General features: G+C 38.1%; 1 protein-coding gene across 4 annotated transcripts in view; it reads left to right on the top strand.

Moving 5' to 3' along the window:
- The window catches only part of LOC149245246 (putative phospholipid-transporting ATPase 9), a 307,919-nt gene that overhangs the window by 184,913 nt on the left and 105,463 nt on the right, over positions 1-17,543 (top strand). For all 4 annotated transcript variants that reach the window (XM_089457712.1, XM_089457711.1, XM_089457713.1 and 1 more), the window contains 5 exons: positions 11,228-11,572; positions 11,844-11,942; positions 12,103-12,315; positions 12,535-12,600; positions 12,814-12,963. In XM_089457712.1, the coding sequence (XP_089313838.1) occupies positions 11,228-11,572; positions 11,844-11,942; positions 12,103-12,315; positions 12,535-12,600; positions 12,814-12,963 (873 nt within the window). The remainder of the gene's footprint in view (positions 1-11,227; positions 11,573-11,843; positions 11,943-12,102; positions 12,316-12,534; positions 12,601-12,813; positions 12,964-17,543) is intronic.

The raw sequence follows: 17,543 nt of genomic DNA, 5'->3' as shown, positions 1-17,543 counted from the left end.
TACATACAACATTTTGAATTTTAGACAAAAAAAACCCTCAACTCAATGCAACAATAATAAAAAAAATACACATTCAAACCCAAGCAAAAATGATGGAAAAAAATAGGGCACAAGAAGAAATTAAACAAATAAAACTAACAATCAAAATTTTGCATTTTTGACCAAAAAACCCCCTCTCCACTAAATGCAACAAAAATGACCAAAAAAACACACTCAAATCCAAACAAAAATTATGGAAAATAAATGGTGATACTGATAGAAACCCAAGGAAAAACAAGAAAAAATAAAAAAAGAAAGGGTCAAATTTGATGCACATACCTAAAAACCATGCTCTGCTGAAGAAACTTGGTCCAAACTTGATTTTTTTTCTTGGGATGCTAAATTCCTTCACTTTTCTCTTCTCTTGCCCTTGTAGATGAGTGCTCCTCCTACTTAGCTCTCACTCTTGCCCTCTGTGTGCTAAATGAACAAAAAAACTGAAAATTGCCTTTAAAAACTCTATGTTTCCGCAGCCCCCGATTTTAACTCGTCGACTCGTGATTTTTTCTCGATTTTTCAACTTGAAAAATCACCGATGTTATTGGCCGATAAAATTGTCAGCTCAAAAAAAGTTCGCAACAATGACTAGAATTAATTCTCCTAACTCATTATCAGTTTATTAATTTTTTGATTAATATCGAATTAATTAAACTGCAATTTCCTCACAGATAAAATAAACGTTGCAGAAATAAAAATGCTAGAAACTAAAACATGCTAGCACACACATAAAATATGACACAGTTGTTCTTGGACAAGTGTCCTCGGAAAAACCCAATGTGGAAAACCGGTGCAACGACTGAGGGTTTTGTTATTATGCAGCAGTGAGAAATTCTGAGTACAACTGGATGTCCAAAACTGACAATCCTCTATATAAGAAATTGACAACAAAAATTAGCGGGACAAATTTTGTCTCAATCGACACTGATCCAACTCCAAAACTGGTACAAATAGGCTCCACGAAAGCCCTTGCGTTAGCCTCTGCGTCACCTCTGTGCAAACTCTTGTACGCTCCTCTGTTTTAAGAATCGGCCAGCTCGGAACCGACTCGGCCGAGTTGGTTCGAGTCAAGGCCTCACCGGGTCGACTCGGCGATCTAACCGGTTCGGCCGGCCGGGTTATTATCAAGCTGGCTCAGTGACAGCGGCCCATAAACTCAAAAAACAACGATTTTTTTTTGTTTTTGCTTTTTTGGGGACCCCAACTAGATTTGTAATTTGTCTATAGCTTATTTGAGGTCCATTCCCCTCTCCTAAACCCTTTAAAACCCACCCAACCCCTCTCATTTCCTCACAGCCATCTCATTGCATTTGAGTGAGAATTTAGTGAGAGTTTGTGAGGAGTTGTGGAGTTTGTTTTTGGAGCAGTAGTGAGGAGTCTTGGGCAAGCATTGTAGTAGGAGTGAGGAGCTTCTTGGGCAGCCATTTGGAGCAGCATTGAGGAGTTGGTTTGTTGGAGCAAGCTTGAGGAGGCAGTTTGTGCCTCGAGGTATTTTTTTCACTTGTAAAACTCTGTTTTTGCTTATTAATTTTTATGTGCAAATTTGGAAATTGAAAAGAGTGTTTTTTGTGAAAGAAATGAACATTGAAACAATGCTAATTTTTTGTTTTCATTTTCAGATTTTTTGCTTTCATTTTCAAGTCAAAAAATGGCACCTAGAGTGAGAGATGTTGTTTGGGCATATGTTGAAATGGTTGATAGTCAAATGCATTGCAAATTTTTCCATAGAAAAATTAAGGAAGGTCCTGGGGGCATTAATAGGCTGAAACAACACTTGGCGGGGATTAGAGGCCAAATTACTCCATGTGAATCAGATGAAATTGGGGAGATTAGGAAGGAATTGTTAGCCAACTTTGAAAAGTTTAAAGAAAAAAAGGCTAGGCAAAGAGAGTTAGAGGCTGAAATTGGGAGGAAGAGGAATATACAAAAAATGCTGGCTACCAACCCCGATTTTGATTTTGAGGGTTCTTCTTCTATCCCTTGTACTAATGCATCCAACCCCTTCCGATATGTTCCTCCCTCTTTGGAGTCTATTCAAGAAAAGGGTAAGGGTAAAACGAAAAAGAAGGGTGATATGAATATCAAAAGTTATTTCACTATCACACCCTCCTCTCCATCATATGCACATGGTCCTCAAGCTAGTAGAACTTTGCAACCCACTTTAGATGACCATTGGAAGAAAGAATTGAGGGAAATTTCTTGTGATTACATATGTAGATGGTGGTATGATGCTGATATCCCCTTCAATGCTTCCCGTTCACCATATTATGAGCCTATGTTTGATGCCATACATGCTACTGGAAAAGGCTTCAAAGGCCCTACTATGCATGAGATAAGGGGGTATCGTTTGCAGAAGGAAATTGCCTCCATTAATGAGTATTTGAAAGATTTCAAAAGCTCATGGGCAAGAACAGGATGTACCATCATCTTAGATGGATGGATTGATCAAAGAAACCGTACCATCATAAACTTTCTTATCTTTTGCCCACAGGGAACCATGTTTCTAAAATCAGTTGATGCATCTGATAAGGTAAAAGATGGTCAATTGTTGTTTCAGCTTATGGATGAGGTTGTTGAGGAGGTGGGGGTGGCTAATGTTGTTCTAGTCATCACAGATAATGCCTCTAACTATGTTCTTGTTGGTAAACTGTTAGAGGAAAAACACAGAACCATCTTTTGGACCCCATGTGCTGCACATTGCATAGACCTCATGCTTGAGGATATTGGCAAATTAGATTGGGTCAGAAACTTGTAGATCATGCCAAAAGCATAACAAAATTTATCTACAATTATTCATGGATTTTGTGCTTGATGAGGAAACGCACAGGGGGCAGGGATATTATTAGGCCTGCCATCACTAGATTTGCTACTCATTTTTTGACATTGCAATCTATGCTTTCACAACATAGAAACTTGCAAAAGATATTTTCTAGTGAAGAATGGAATCAAAGCCAGTGGTCTCACAAACAGGAAGGCAAAGAATTGAAAAAGAAAGTTAATGAAGAAATATTTTGGAGAAAGGCAGCAGAGATTGTGAAGCTTGCTGAGCCACTAGTTAAGGTGTTGCGGTTGGTGGATGGGGAAAGATTGGCTATGGGCTTCATTTATGAGGCTATGGATCAAGCAAAGGAGCAAATAAAGAGGGCATACAAGGATAAAGTGGCTAAGTATGGGCCCATTTGGGCAATCATTGATGAAAGATGGAACAATCAACTCCATCGCCCTATACATGCAGCTAGGTATTTTTTGAACCCACGGTATCATTATAAAGCTAAGGAGACAGGAGCTTTGAAGGGGGAGGTTAGAGATGGATTGATTGACTGCATTGATCGCATGATCCCATTGGAGTGTGATCAGCTGGAGATACACCGACAGGCCACAACCTTCAGCAATGCCTCAGGTACCTTTGGGAAGAACCTAGCAAAGATTGCAAGGGAAGCAGATGAGCCAGGTAAAAAATTTCAATTTTCAAATTCTTAATACTTATTTTGTTAAATCGTTTATAATTTGAAAGTTGGATATAATTTTCTAATTTTGTTGAGCTAACTCATTACACTCCTATGTTTTTTGCAGCACAATGGTGGGAGGCTCTTGGTAGCCATTGCCTTGAATTGCAGAAGTTTGTAATTCGTATTTTGAGTCAAACTTGTAGTGCTACTGGGTGTGAGCGCAATTGGTCCGTCTTTGAGAGGATTCACATGAAGAAGAGAAACCATTTGGATAAAAAACGGTTAAATGATCTAGTCTATGTCCAATACAATCTCCGGCTTAGACGCAACCAATTGCTGAACAAAAGACCTGATTCAGATCCCATTGTGTTGGAAGACATTGATCCAACATCAGATTGGGTAGTGGAGAGTCATCTAGCAGAGTTTGATTCTGATGAGGATCTTGATTTGGATTTACAGGTGGAGGCATCACTCGAACATAATGTTTAGTTGAGTGCAGATCCTGATCCACTTGTACCAGCCTCAGCCTTAGGGCCAGCAAGTCCTCTAGTTGCAGGCACTTCCTTTGCTTAGCCACGACAGAAGCGCATATCTTGTCTATCTCACCTTGCAGTTGTTGCACAGCTTGCTACGGTTGCAGTTGGAGATGATGATGAGGAGGAGCCATGGGGGCCCATGCCTGACTCTGATCCAGAGGTTGATCCAGATGATCTTGGCTCCTCTAGCAGTAGCTAGTAGTACTGGTCACAATTTACTTTTGTTGTAGAGGCCATTTCTAGCCTCCTTGGTTATGTGTTTTGGTTTTGATCTCTATATCATCATCATGTATGTATTGGACAATGCACTGGGTGCCATTTTGATATAATGGATATATTCATGAGCCTACTTTGATCACGTGTTGTCTTCTACCTATATTCTTATGCTGTGCGTTTGGAAACATGAATGAAAATCTTTAAAATTATGTTTTTTAATAAAAAAATAAATATTTAATGTATTTTTTACAACGATCAAGTCATGGAAATTGAGTTAGCTAAGTCGATACTGAGTCGGAGTCGGAGTAGGAGTCGACCCTTGGTCGAGTCGGAGTCAGAGTCAGAGTTTTCAAACATTGGTATGCTTTGCCTGGAAACTGCAACTGATCAAACCATCTGCTCAACTCAACCTTTGAGAATGACTCGCTGGCCCCTTCTGGAAATTCTCCCGACCTCCAACAAATAAAACAACCCTCTAACTGGCCAAATCGAAGTTTGCCTCTAAAGCTTTTGCGCAGGCCCTGCGCAACCCCATTAAGGAAACTCGACTGATCCAGGTGCATGTTGGTGGTCACCCGCCTATTCCACTGGGACCCCCACCACCGTCTCTTTTAGTTTTTTAGTTTCCTTAATTGTAGCACAGTTACTATTTTTGGCAGTTTTTTAGGTCTTGAACTTCCGGAGCCGTTTTGAGGCCTTAAACGACGTTTTTTGGGAAAAACGGGGCCAATAGAGGATATAGACCAGTGTTGGCCAATCGAAAGTTGTAGTCCTTGGATAGATCTTTCTAATGAGGTATTGTGCGCTTCAAACGGAGATCGTATGCCAAAGTTACAACCCTGGGAAGTTGATGTACCAATTTACCCAAATGGGGCCCATAGTTTTGGCGCTTCATCTCCTAGAGTTAGGGTTTTGGGTGTTTAGGGCTTTCCATTGTTTCTCAATAATAAATAAGCCTCTGAGCCTCATTGTAACACAGTTCAGAGGCATGTAGCCACTACATCTCCTCTTAGAGATAAGCTATCATCGTCCGAGCTAGTCTTTTTTCCATTTTTTTTGCAAGCATATTTTAGTATTTGACATTAATGAAATGAAGTGTTTTATGCTACATCTCTGTATTTATGGTTATATCTGTAATTTGTTGCGTTCCTGTTTAAGTTCGAATCAGTTGTATCAGAGCGATCTGTGCTTCCTCTGTTTTTCTTTGCATGTCCCCAATGAGGTCAGGATATAAGGAGTTAGGGCTTGAACTGGTCGAACCTTTGCAAGACTAGCCTCGCAAATCCCGACGACCTCCCATGGCGGAAGAGAAGAAAGATGAGGGGGTAGGAGATCCTTTCAAAATCTTGCTCGAAGAAGCCCTCGAGCGATAGAGGAACATGATGATGGAAAACTTTGCCCAGATCCTTCAGCGGCTACCCAAGGGTGACGCATCTCCTTCCAACAGCTACTCTGGAAGCGCCACACCCTTTAAGGTACAAGTTAACTTTGACATCCCCATATTTGAAGGTCAGATAGATGTAGACACCGTAGATAAATGGTTAAATCTGCTAGAAGGATATATTTGTGTTCAAGATTTTTCCAGCCAGGAAAAGATTACTTTTGCTCTTCTCAAAGCTGTCCCCCACGTCAGGCACTAGTGGGAAACCTACTGTGAGCAAAAGGACGAGAGGGAACCCTCACTGTTTTCAGCTGCACCCGCTTGGAATTCGTTCCGAGACGCCATCAAGGAACATTACTACCCTGTGGGGAGCTATGAGGATAAATACATAAAGTGGACCATGTTGCGCAAGGAAGGGACCAAGACGTGCTGAAGTTTACCAATATTTTTCACACCCTTCGCATGAAGTTGGGTATCAAATATTTTGAGCGGCATTTGGTACTCAAATGCTGCGACTGCCTACATAGGTACATCCAGGACAAGATGGAGTGCCTGGACATCTCGCTTAGCACGACATACCGATACACTGTTAAGATCGAGCAGAAGTTTAAACAAAATAAGCGAGACTCTTGAACTGTGAAACTGAAGCAAGGGAAAGGTGCCCCCAAACTAGAGAACAAAGGACAAAGCCAAGGCGGGGTGACCCAAGACAACTCGTCGAAGCCGCAAGAAAAGAACAACACCACGAAGTCAAAGAAGGACACAGGAAAGTGGTGTGAGTTCATAAGAGCTCCACTCACAACACAAGTGAGTGTCGGGCCAAACAGTCGCTGGTGGCCGAGTTGAAGGGTTCAGAATTAGATGCATAATTCCGACTCTGAGTCAGAACTCGACAAGGGGAATGACAAAGGGAAGCAAATTATTGACGTGGAGCCTAGCGCCACTGTTGCCACCACCAAGATCCAGAAGAATGAGCCCGAAGATCCAAAGGAGGGGGAGCATCTCTTCCACTCACAGATGTGGGTGAAGGGTTCACCGCTGAAATTCAGTGTTGACAGTGGGAGCCAAAAGAACCTCATTTCAGCAGAGGTCGTGAAGCTGCTTGGCCTACTGACCACACCACACCCGCAAGAGGCAGCAGCAAGAGGGCTGAGTTATCCCAGAGAGGCAGTGCAAAGGCTCTATGCAATAGCTTTAGCAAGGCAGATCAATTTGCTGGTGAGAAAAATCGTTTTCAGTTCCAGAGGCTGGGAAAAGGTTTCAGAAGGCCAAAGAGACGATTTCCTCAGCAACTGGAGGAAGAACGACTTCATCAGTGGCAGTTTTGAGCCACACGTGTGGAAGACAGCGCAAAGGCAGTGTAGGAGAGGCTCACGCTGGGATTTGGAAGTCAAGTTTTCTGAAGGCAAGTTGTGCCAGAGATTGCCTGTGAGAGAAGGGAAATTCCCTTAAGTATTTTGCCCAGATTTTCTTGCTGTGGATTGCTAGTTTTAGGCATCCAGATTGTACTCAGATTTTTCACTATTGCATAATATTAAAACCCTCATCTGCTGCACCGGTTTTCCCAAGTTGGGTTTTTCCAGGGACGTTTGTCCAAAAACAATTGTGTTATTTTATGTGTGTGCTAGCATTTCTTCTAGCGTTTATTCTTCTGCAGTTTTATTTGTGTAGATTGCAGTGTGACTTATTCAGTATTTGCCGTAGCAAACAACAAATAAATTGTTAAATTAAATTAACAATTAGGAGAATAATTTCCAGTTGCTGCAATAGAATTCCAGTTTGGAATTTTCACACAAACCTCATTCGGGAGCCCATGGAAAAACAATTATAACCAAGCAAATACAAAGACAAGAGACTCACCACGGAAAATAACAATAATCAAGGGCGAAAGATATGAAGTACTTATCTCTTGATTAAGGAAGAAATTGCAGAGGGTTGTAGGAAATTGTCAATTCCTTCTCGATCCTTGCCTTGCAGAAATCAATGAAGCCCATTTGCAATCTTATCAAACTTGGATTCCTTGTCTTCTTTTGAGGTGGATGCTCATCCTCGTCCTCACCATAAGCTGCTGATGCATGTTGCTTTAATTTTTCTTGCATAAGAGCTAGGGCTTTTTTCCGTCATGTGGATTCAAGTTATTCCAATAAAGACTCCTCAGTTCCCTCTTGTTTCTCTAATTTAGCACACAACACCATCCTTTTTGGCTACATGAATCTCATGTACACTTACCATCAATTTCACACACTCTGAACAGTCATACTCTACTCTGCTCAACAAACAACTGCTCTCAACATCCAGGTTTCCAACAGCACATAAACTCACAAACTCTACTGAACATACAAGCAACACTGAACAACACATCATACTGTCCAATTATAGCAGCATACTCCACTCTAACAAATTCACTGACAAGACTAGCAGCAGCATATCAAGTTCACCAACAAACAAATTAAACCCTAGGCAACAGCTCTGATCATCTTTAGCACAATAATCAGCATTGTAACAAGCAATTCTGTCAGTAGCACTTAGTTTATAGTCGCAAGCAATCTCAGTCATACTATTTCAGTCAGTGGACTTCAAACATCAGGCACTATCAATGATGAATTATCTTGAAGAGAGTCAGTAGTTTTCATATATTGAAACCAATAACTCTGTTACTGGAGAAATGTCTATCTCTGTGTGAAGATTCCAAAAGTTCTTAGACTGAGGGTTCGATTATCTCCTTTCAAATCCTACAGGCCTGCAACTACAAGAATTTGTGTTCAATGCATCTTTTTTGGCAAAACGCTACAACCTGTGGTTACAAGAAATTGAATTCATTTTGTTTCCTCTGCCATATGCTACAGGCCTGTAAACACAAAGATTAGGGTTCAATTACGCCCCCTCCCTTTTTTTTTACTCTACAGGCTTGAGACTGAGAGTATATGTCCTACAGACTTGAAGGGGTCAAAACATTGTTACAGCCTTTGACCACGCGAATTGAAAGGAATGATGTGTTTCCTATAGGCAAGCCAATTTTGAACAGTCCACTGGCTGAATTTCCCCAGAATTATTCCAGGCAAATAAACCCGCTATTGAGAGAATGAAATGGTTAACTTTCGAGGCATCATTCGATTTAATGTTGAGTAACTCCACTATGTAGAGTTTTGACCCTATCTCAATGTAAATAACTCAGATTGTAGCCTATAACAATCTGTGTACCAAGTCGTGGCTTTAAAATAAACTTGTAGCGACCTTTATCTCTTAATTGCAGACATAAAAAAGTTAAGGAATCTGCATCTCTTTGGAAATGAATGATTTTTGAACTCAACAGGAAAACACTTTCAAAATAAACAAAATAATAATTGAATGCCTCAGACTGATTGGAACAACACAGGTAATGCCAAAGCTTTTATTGAAATTTTTACAGAGATCGAACTATCACAAAAGGTATCACACGTATTGAGTTGCACCAGATCAGAGACAAAGCAAAAATCAATTGAGCACCGGTTTGCGGACTGGGCTGTCATTGATCACTGAAAATGTTCATTGTTCGATTCTTGACCTGTATTAAGATTTTATCCCTCCAACCTCACACACATGCACGTTCTTTGCACAGAACTACGATCGAACTACCAATAGCCTTGGTGCCAATTCAGAGGTCATGCTACCAACATTTCATCATGCCCGATCCCAAGCTTTCAGAATCACGCTTGTACGCATTAGAGCAGAAGATTACTTCATCGATTTGCTCTGTATAAACCTGACCACCATCGAATCACAACATATTGACTTAAGCTCATGATTGATCTTAAGACTACCTCCAGAATAATCACCATCAGATCGATTCACTCCATCATAAATGACCACCTATGCCATAACAAAAGAACTAAAAGGGATAAATAAAAAATGCACCAGAACTCTCAAAACCTGATCCTCATCATGGTTTTAGATGCTCTCGACCTCCTTTTTTATCTTCTTCAATATGCGGTTAGGGCATCGACCCTCATTCTCCACAGTCCAAACTTGGCCAGAGCTCAGCCCTTGATCGACGAACTTACAACCAACACAACTTTGCTTCTAGGGACATTCTAATGGCTGCTCTATCAACCTCGCTCTGATACCATGTTGAATTTTCTATAATAATGCACAGTAGAAACCAATTTTCTGATCTGATAATTACTTCTAATGTTCTTCAATTAATTTATCTTGTGCCACATATATCATCAAGCAATTATACATAGAAAATATCAACAATAATGCAGCGAAAACAGTAGAAACAAATAATATCATAAAGAGACAGCCATGCGCAATAGAGACAATAAATTTCCCTTGGGAAACCCAATCTTGAGAGAAAACCCAACAACTCTTCTTCTAGGAGAAATTATTCTTCAGCAAGGCTTACAATAAAATATCTAGAAATCGGTGCCAAAAATAAAGTCCAAACTTTAGCTATTTCATCCTTTTTTCTGCTCCCACGAGTGTCTCCTATAAGAGAGATGATGAGTGTGTGTGGGACAAATGAAGTGTCACATCATCTATATATATATATATATATAGTCGAATGGGTGCATTTATCCCCAAGGGACACAGCCTTTCATGGGGGGCCGACTTGTCCCTTTTGAGCCTACATGAAACCCAAAAATAAAATTTCCATAATTTTTCTAGGCCAACTTATGCGGCATCTTGGCATTCGGGAATACCTCCCGATGCTACACAAAAATCAACACAGTTATGATGATTCATATATTTAATGTTTCATTGTACCTGGATATTCTCTATTAATGAAAAATTCAGAGATTCATCGATTATGGTATGCCTAATTTGATGTTTTGTTTATTAATTTGGATTATCATTTTCTATTATACATTTTTATGGATAACAACTGCATCCAGATTGTTTTGGTTCTTGGGTCTTTTAAATTAATCTATATTGTTTATTCGTTTTTGTACCTGTCACCGTTACGTTCCGAAACCTTGGAGGAACATAGGTTCTTATTAGGTGGATGTAGTTTGTTTCAGCATTACAGAAGTTTGTATGCTTTTATCTTCTGTACTCTTGTTATATAGATATTTTAGATCATATCTAAAGTGACATTTCACTCTTCCCACTCAAGGATAGAGGAAAATTGGGAAGCAAGTAGATGAAGATTGAAGAAAATTCTTTATCTGTGTTCCTGGCTTTTATTTGATGTTATGATTTGTACTTCCTGTCTCACCCGGTGAGGTGATAAGTTTGCAGAATTCAAAACCTTTTATAGGGCTCTCTTATATCTTACTTGTAGTGCTTTATCATGTTTTCCTTGCATGCAGATGCATATGTTTTCTCTTCTATTGCTTTCATAGGAACTTGAACAGTTGTATTATCATAGTACAGTTCAGGTAAAAGTATTATGCAATCTAGACTCTAGAGACTCTAAACGGCTACAAAAAAACCAAAACCAAATCAACATATAGCTACATCTGCTGAACCATTACATTTGCTATTTTTGAATTTTGTATAATTCACAGTATGTTCTACTTTGCATATGTTTAAAATTGTATTTCTCTGGTTCTTTCAAAGGCTACTGGGAAAAAAAATTGTTGCTAAAATTTATAGATGTAACCAACACAGTCATGAATCTATTTCAGGTTTTTGCATCGTTTGTCTCTGAGCAAATTAAAGCAGGGCAAGATGTTTTGGATGCAGCCATAGCTCATAAAGAAGAAAATTCACATGCAATTATTATTGATGGAAAGTCACTTGAGCTTGTTTTCCTGGACAACAACCTTAAGAAAATGTTTCTAACATTAGCTCTTCAGTGTGACTCTGTGATTTGTTGTCGGGTTTCTCCAAAACAGAAAGCACTTGTGACAGAACTTGTACGCCATGATGGCCATAAAATTTGTTTAGCTATTGGTGATGGTGCAAATGATGTTGGTATGATTCAGAAAGCAAATATTGGTGTTGGCATTAGTGGTGTTGAAGGGCAACAGGTATGTTCTTGTCCTAAATAAGTTAAATCATTCTAAGAAGGATAGCAGCTCTGCTTTTATCCTCAATAAGTTAAATCATTCTTGCTTTGATTGTATCACAGGGATGAGGTCTCACATATCCCTTTTTCTTGCTTTTTTTTGTAACCCTAGTGTTTGTTTCGGTGCATGAACGGTATGCCATGACATACTGATACATTTGCATTTTGATTTCTGTGCAGTTCTTAGTATTAGTGAAAAATGAACTTGACATGACTATTATGTTATCATACAGGCATCTATGGCAGCAGATTTTTCAATAGCACAGTTTCGCTTTCTTGAACAACTTCTTTTGGTTCATGGTGGATGGTGCTATAATCGGATCTCATTCATGGTATTTAAGAATGCCAGCTTTATAGACATAGTTCTCTATTTTGCATTTTAAGCCACTTTTAAATTATTCTATGCAAAATGTCCTTGTGGGAGCTCATTAAAATTAAATATTTGTCAGCATTTTTAATCAAATTTCACTGCAACATTCACTTCTATTGCAGGTGAAGTACTTTTTCTACAAGAACTTCGTCTTTGGGTTTTCCATTTTCTTCTGCAATGCATTGACCATGTTCTCGGGACAGTCAGCATTTCAAGATTGGTTTTTATCATTGTACAATGTACTATTTACAGCATTACCTGTTGGTGTGGTAGCCGTTCTTGACCAAGATGTGAAATCAATTTATCGGTTGAGGTATCCAGCTCTCTACATGCAGGTAGAGTTTCAGTGCTGATACCAACAATTTGAAATCTGTCATGTTTCAAAGTCTTTTATGAAGCTCGTTTTTTATATGAGTTTGTGAAAGCTTATGTATCTGTATTCTCTTTTGAAATACTGATCTCTCAAAATATGAATATGCCTATTTATGCAAAGTATGCTATTGTTTTTAATATATAGAATAAATCAATTGAACACAGCTCTGGGTCACGTGCAGGGCCAAAGAAATCAATGCTTCACAGCATGGAAAGTAACTCTGTGGCTAGTAAATGGCATTATTCAGGCAGGCACTGAGCTTATTTTTCCTTGAAGTTTAGGGCCTTCTTCCCTAGATGGGCGTGGTTTATGAAGTTTCTCAAATTGTGTTCTATAGACTGCTCTGTAAAACTACATTTTTATCCTATTTTTATTTTTTGTAGATTTTTTGGTGTGTGGTCTTTACTTGGTAGTGTTATCAACTTATCATAGATTCTCATCAAGTCTGATATGATGGCAGGCACTTCTTTGTGTTTCTGTCGTTTTTCTCGGCTATTCTAAGTACTCTGACAGGGAAAATGGACAAATGGTGGGCATATACACAGTTGGAACAACAATGTTCACAAGCATTGTACTAATTGTGAACCTTCAGATGGCGATCACAATCCAGGTGTTATGTTTTTTTTGCTGAAATCATATCAGTGTGTTTTTTCCTTTGGTAAAATTTGCATATTGTATACAACGGATGAGACTTAAAATTAAAGGAGAGCAATTAGCATTTCAAGGCATTGAAACAAAATCGAATTTCTCTCATTTATGTCTGAAATATTTATTAATGTGATTCATGCTAAAGTTCCAATGTCAATGGTTGCAATGAGCAAGACCTTTATGCACATAAGCCCATTGAAGTGATTTATGTACATAATTTGTGTCAATCACAAGTTCCTAATGTGTTCAAGCATTTTGTGTTCATGGTATTTACTATTTATACCTTTCTATGGAAGTATCTAATGACGTTTTATATCATGTGAAGATGGTGGTGTCTTCGTTAGATGATGTGATTAATTCTAATGGAAGAGCTTTAAGGGGTTCTTGTTACATTCACAAAATTACACTAATTCATTCTTGAGCAGTGAACTAGAAGGCAAAGAACATGACAAATTTTGAATACTCAAACAGAAATGTGTTGAAGTTTCTAAGTCTACCAGTTAGAAATGCTCCATGCACTTTACTGATTTATTCCTACCTACTTGTTCCGTTACTTAACAAGTTATTTACAATGTAAATACTGAAAATAAACAGTAGTGCATGCTCAACATATTACAAATCATCAACTGAAGGAAACAAAAACAAGCACACAAAATGACACCGTTATTTTTGGACCAATGTCCCCGGAAAAACCCAATGCGGGAAAACCGGTGCAACTATCTGAGGGTTTTCTTATTAAGCAATTTCAAAGTACGTTCTGGTTGCCAAATCTGGCTTACCCACTAGAGAATGCCCTTGGCAGTAGTACCTCTCAGTCTGAGACAAATGTCCCAGCTGAAACCCCAGATAAACCCTCTGGCAGTTCCTCAGCTCCAATCTGCCCCAAAAACCCCAGCGTTTGCCTTTTTGGACTGTGTCAGCCTCTCTCTGCCCAACGCTGGCCCTGTGTCACCCTGAATGGGCTTGCGTCAGCCTTCTGGCACTTTGCGTCAGCTACACTAGCCTCTTTGAAGCACTGCACAACTCCTGGCTGCTTCTGCGTGAGCCCAGGTTGGTTATGCGCTAAGTTACCAGGATACGGATACGGATACGGATCCGGATCCGGATACGGATACAGATACGGATCCGTTGGATTTTTGAAAAGCCAGGATCCGGATACGGCGAGGATACGGCGAGTACAAAAATATATAATAATATTTTTAAAAAATTTTAAAAATACATTTGATGTTTAAAATCAAAACCATTCATGAATCTTGGATCTTTATTGACATTTATTCCTTCACTAGATTCATGTTGTAATGGTTCCATGTTTATCACACCTGCGTTGATAACCAAATATAAATTAATAAAAATGTCATTCTCAAAACAAAATTCTAAAGTGGTACAGGGCGAAATAAAATTAAAAAAAATATAAAATATAAAATTCTAAATTATTATTTTATAATAAATAATTTTAAAATTTAAATTTAAATAAATAACTAATTAAATTATTAATATTATATATATACATAATTTAAAATTTTAAAAACTAATAAACATATAAAATTTAAATATTAATAAAAAAAAACAATACACATATTAAATAATTGATATAAATTGTAATTATTAAAATAAAATTATAAACATAAAGTTATAAACATAAAATATTTTTTAATTAAAAAAAATATAAAATATAAAATTATTATTTTATATAAATAATTTTAAAATTTAAATTTAAATAAATAACTAATTAAATTATTAATATTATATATATACATAATTTAAAATTTTAAAACTAATAAACATATAAAATTTAAATATTAATTAAAAAAACAATACACGTATTAAATAATTGATATAAATTGTAATTATTAAAATAAAATTATAAACATAAAGTTATAAACATAAAATATTTTTTAATTTTTATTTATAACTTACAAATTATATTAATATACTATATGGTTTACGGCCCACGGGCCTACTATATTTAATTTTTATTTATAATTTTTTTTTTAATATTTAACCCACACTTTAGTGATTATGTTTTTTGAGCACTCGTGGAAATGGTATTAATACATATCATAAATTAATGAATTAATACATATCATAAATTAATAAATTAATACATAGACTTATTCTCCTGCGTAATGATTAATTAGTGATTTAAAGTTCAATTAATTTAATAAATTTATATTTTGCATGGAGCTAGCAATTACCACGATAAAATCATTAAAGACAGGTAATCCGGGATAACGTAAATTCATATAAAGTATTAATTAAAAAGTATAAATTCGAGGAAGGGAATAGAGATTGTGAAACGCATGGCCGTGGATTCCGTTTTGAAAGCCGAAATAAACAATAACGATAGCGATACCTACACACAGATTTATACAGAAACCAAACTGAGAATTGAAACCCAATTGAACTGCGTGATGAACATTTTTTAAAGTGACCGTACGGATCCCACCGTATCCGTACCCGTACCCATTTCGGATTCGGGGATCCGAGGTATCACCGCATGCCCCCAGCAGATCCGGTAACGTAGGTTATGCGTCACTCTCTCTGGCTCCTGCGCTGATATCCCGACACTATCTCTGCCTCACTGTCTCTCTGTACTCACTGCCCCTCAATTGCAACTTCGATCACTGATTCTATCTCTCTTAGCAAACCCTGCTCTAGAGGATAGTATGACTAATCATCTGGTGTGTTCTCCAAGTGACCCTCAAGCCTCCTTTCATACTTTTCTCGTTGACATATCAACGGCCGAGATTAAGTCCCTAATCAACGGCTAAGATTAGATCTAGCTTGATCCACGTCTTTTGGACCATTGCAACACAGTTTTATATTAATCCACATTAATATTTTAATTTCCCTAAGTTTAAACTTAGGGACTCCATTAAAAATATTAATTAATTTAATATCTCCCAAACTGTTTAGAATCTGCCCAAACCCTTTCTGGGTATTGGAGATCTCATGTGCCCCAACCTCTCCACCAAATTTCGTGGCTAGAGCACATCCGATGCTACCCCAAATCAACAAAATGGAAATCTTTTTGCAGAATGAAAGAATGCTCATCTTTGAAATAAAATTAAAATGAAAGTAATGTCTACGAGTGACCTGTTACCACAAAACCTAGCAGGCGTAGTGCAAAGCCTCATTAGGTTCGTCTAGACCTTGTAGCAACAAGAGATAGGCCACCGCTGTCACCTCAACTGCCTTTCTCCAACTATTTAGTGGCAATTGAACTAGATGGGAGGATTTCCTATATACAAATCACCCAAGGATATTCAATAAGAAGGGTTCAAGGCAATGTTGCACAAAGTGGGGACGTTTTTTGGAAGCGGATTCGCAGAAGCGCCATTTCCCAAAAATCTAGGAAGCGAAGCGTCTTAGAAGCGTCCACTATATATATATATATGTTAATATTTTTTGCATTTTTATTCAAAAAAATATATCAAAAATACCAAATTAGTTGTAGAAGACATGAAAACATGCATATTTTTACATAAATCAAGATAGATATGGCATCCATTGTATATCAATGATTAATTATTCCAACATCAACCATCTAGATGCATCAACTATTTAGAATCTAGATTCCTCCTCTTGTCTAGCCTTTGCCTCTACTTTGATTCTCTAGGGATATTAGTGAACATTCCCCAATTTTGATCAAACGGCCTAATCCAACCCTTGTAATATGGTAGATAAAGCTTAACATGTTTGATCAATGATTTTGACTTGAGTGAAGGGTATATTTTTGCTAAGGCCATGACAAAGGAGTTCAATAATCAACAACACCAACACTGGGGTACATATAGGGCTCAATGCTCTTGATTAAATGCCAATCACATGTTGTCATACATGATATAATCCAGTGAAACACCACAATCCCATTGACCCTAAAAACTGTTAAGTCTGCTGGATTTTGAATGGGATATGAAATTCTATTTGCTCAATATGTAGTCTGATGAGGTTGGAACCACTCTCAAACATCCTGAGTCATTTCATGGTAATGTCAAAAGTGAGTGTATTCTCCTCTATCTTTCATTTTCATCCTTTTACTTTAAGAATTTAACATTACCATTAGGGAGCATCTAGGAAGCGTGTAGGGAGCAACGCTCCTCATAATTGTGTGAACCGTCCACCTTCTCTTAGATCCGCTCGCAATTCGCAGTGGATACATGCTTGAACCTCCACGGATCCGTAACTGATCCTTTCTGGATCCACGGATCGGGTTAGCCGAAACCGCGGGTCAGGCCCCCGCGGAGCTGATTTTCCAAGAATTGCCTAAAAATGGCAGAACCGGAGATCCGAGTTTCGTCGGAGGATCAATGGTGGATCCGTATGGGACGTGGTTCCACATCGATATCCTTGGGGAGGGGGTGCGGATCCTGCAACATTGGTTCAAGGTAATGGATGAAGTCTACTGATTGGGATAGGGTACTGGCAGAGTTAGGAGGGCTAAGATAATCTTTACCATAGTAAAAACATTTTGTCCCTAGACCACTTATGCAAATTAGAGGGCTGTTATAAGTTAGGATTTGATATATATTCAATGATGGG

Source organism: Pinus tabuliformis, chromosome 7 (genome assembly GCF_031772625.1).
Source record: "Pinus tabuliformis cultivar Carrire ecotype Pingquan chromosome 7, CPIR1, whole genome shotgun sequence".
In the NCBI taxonomy this organism is placed as follows: domain Eukaryota; kingdom Viridiplantae; phylum Streptophyta; class Pinopsida; order Pinales; family Pinaceae; genus Pinus; species Pinus tabuliformis.
The sequence above is the reverse complement of the archived record's forward strand: the minus strand, read 5'-3'. Positions and strand labels throughout refer to the sequence as shown.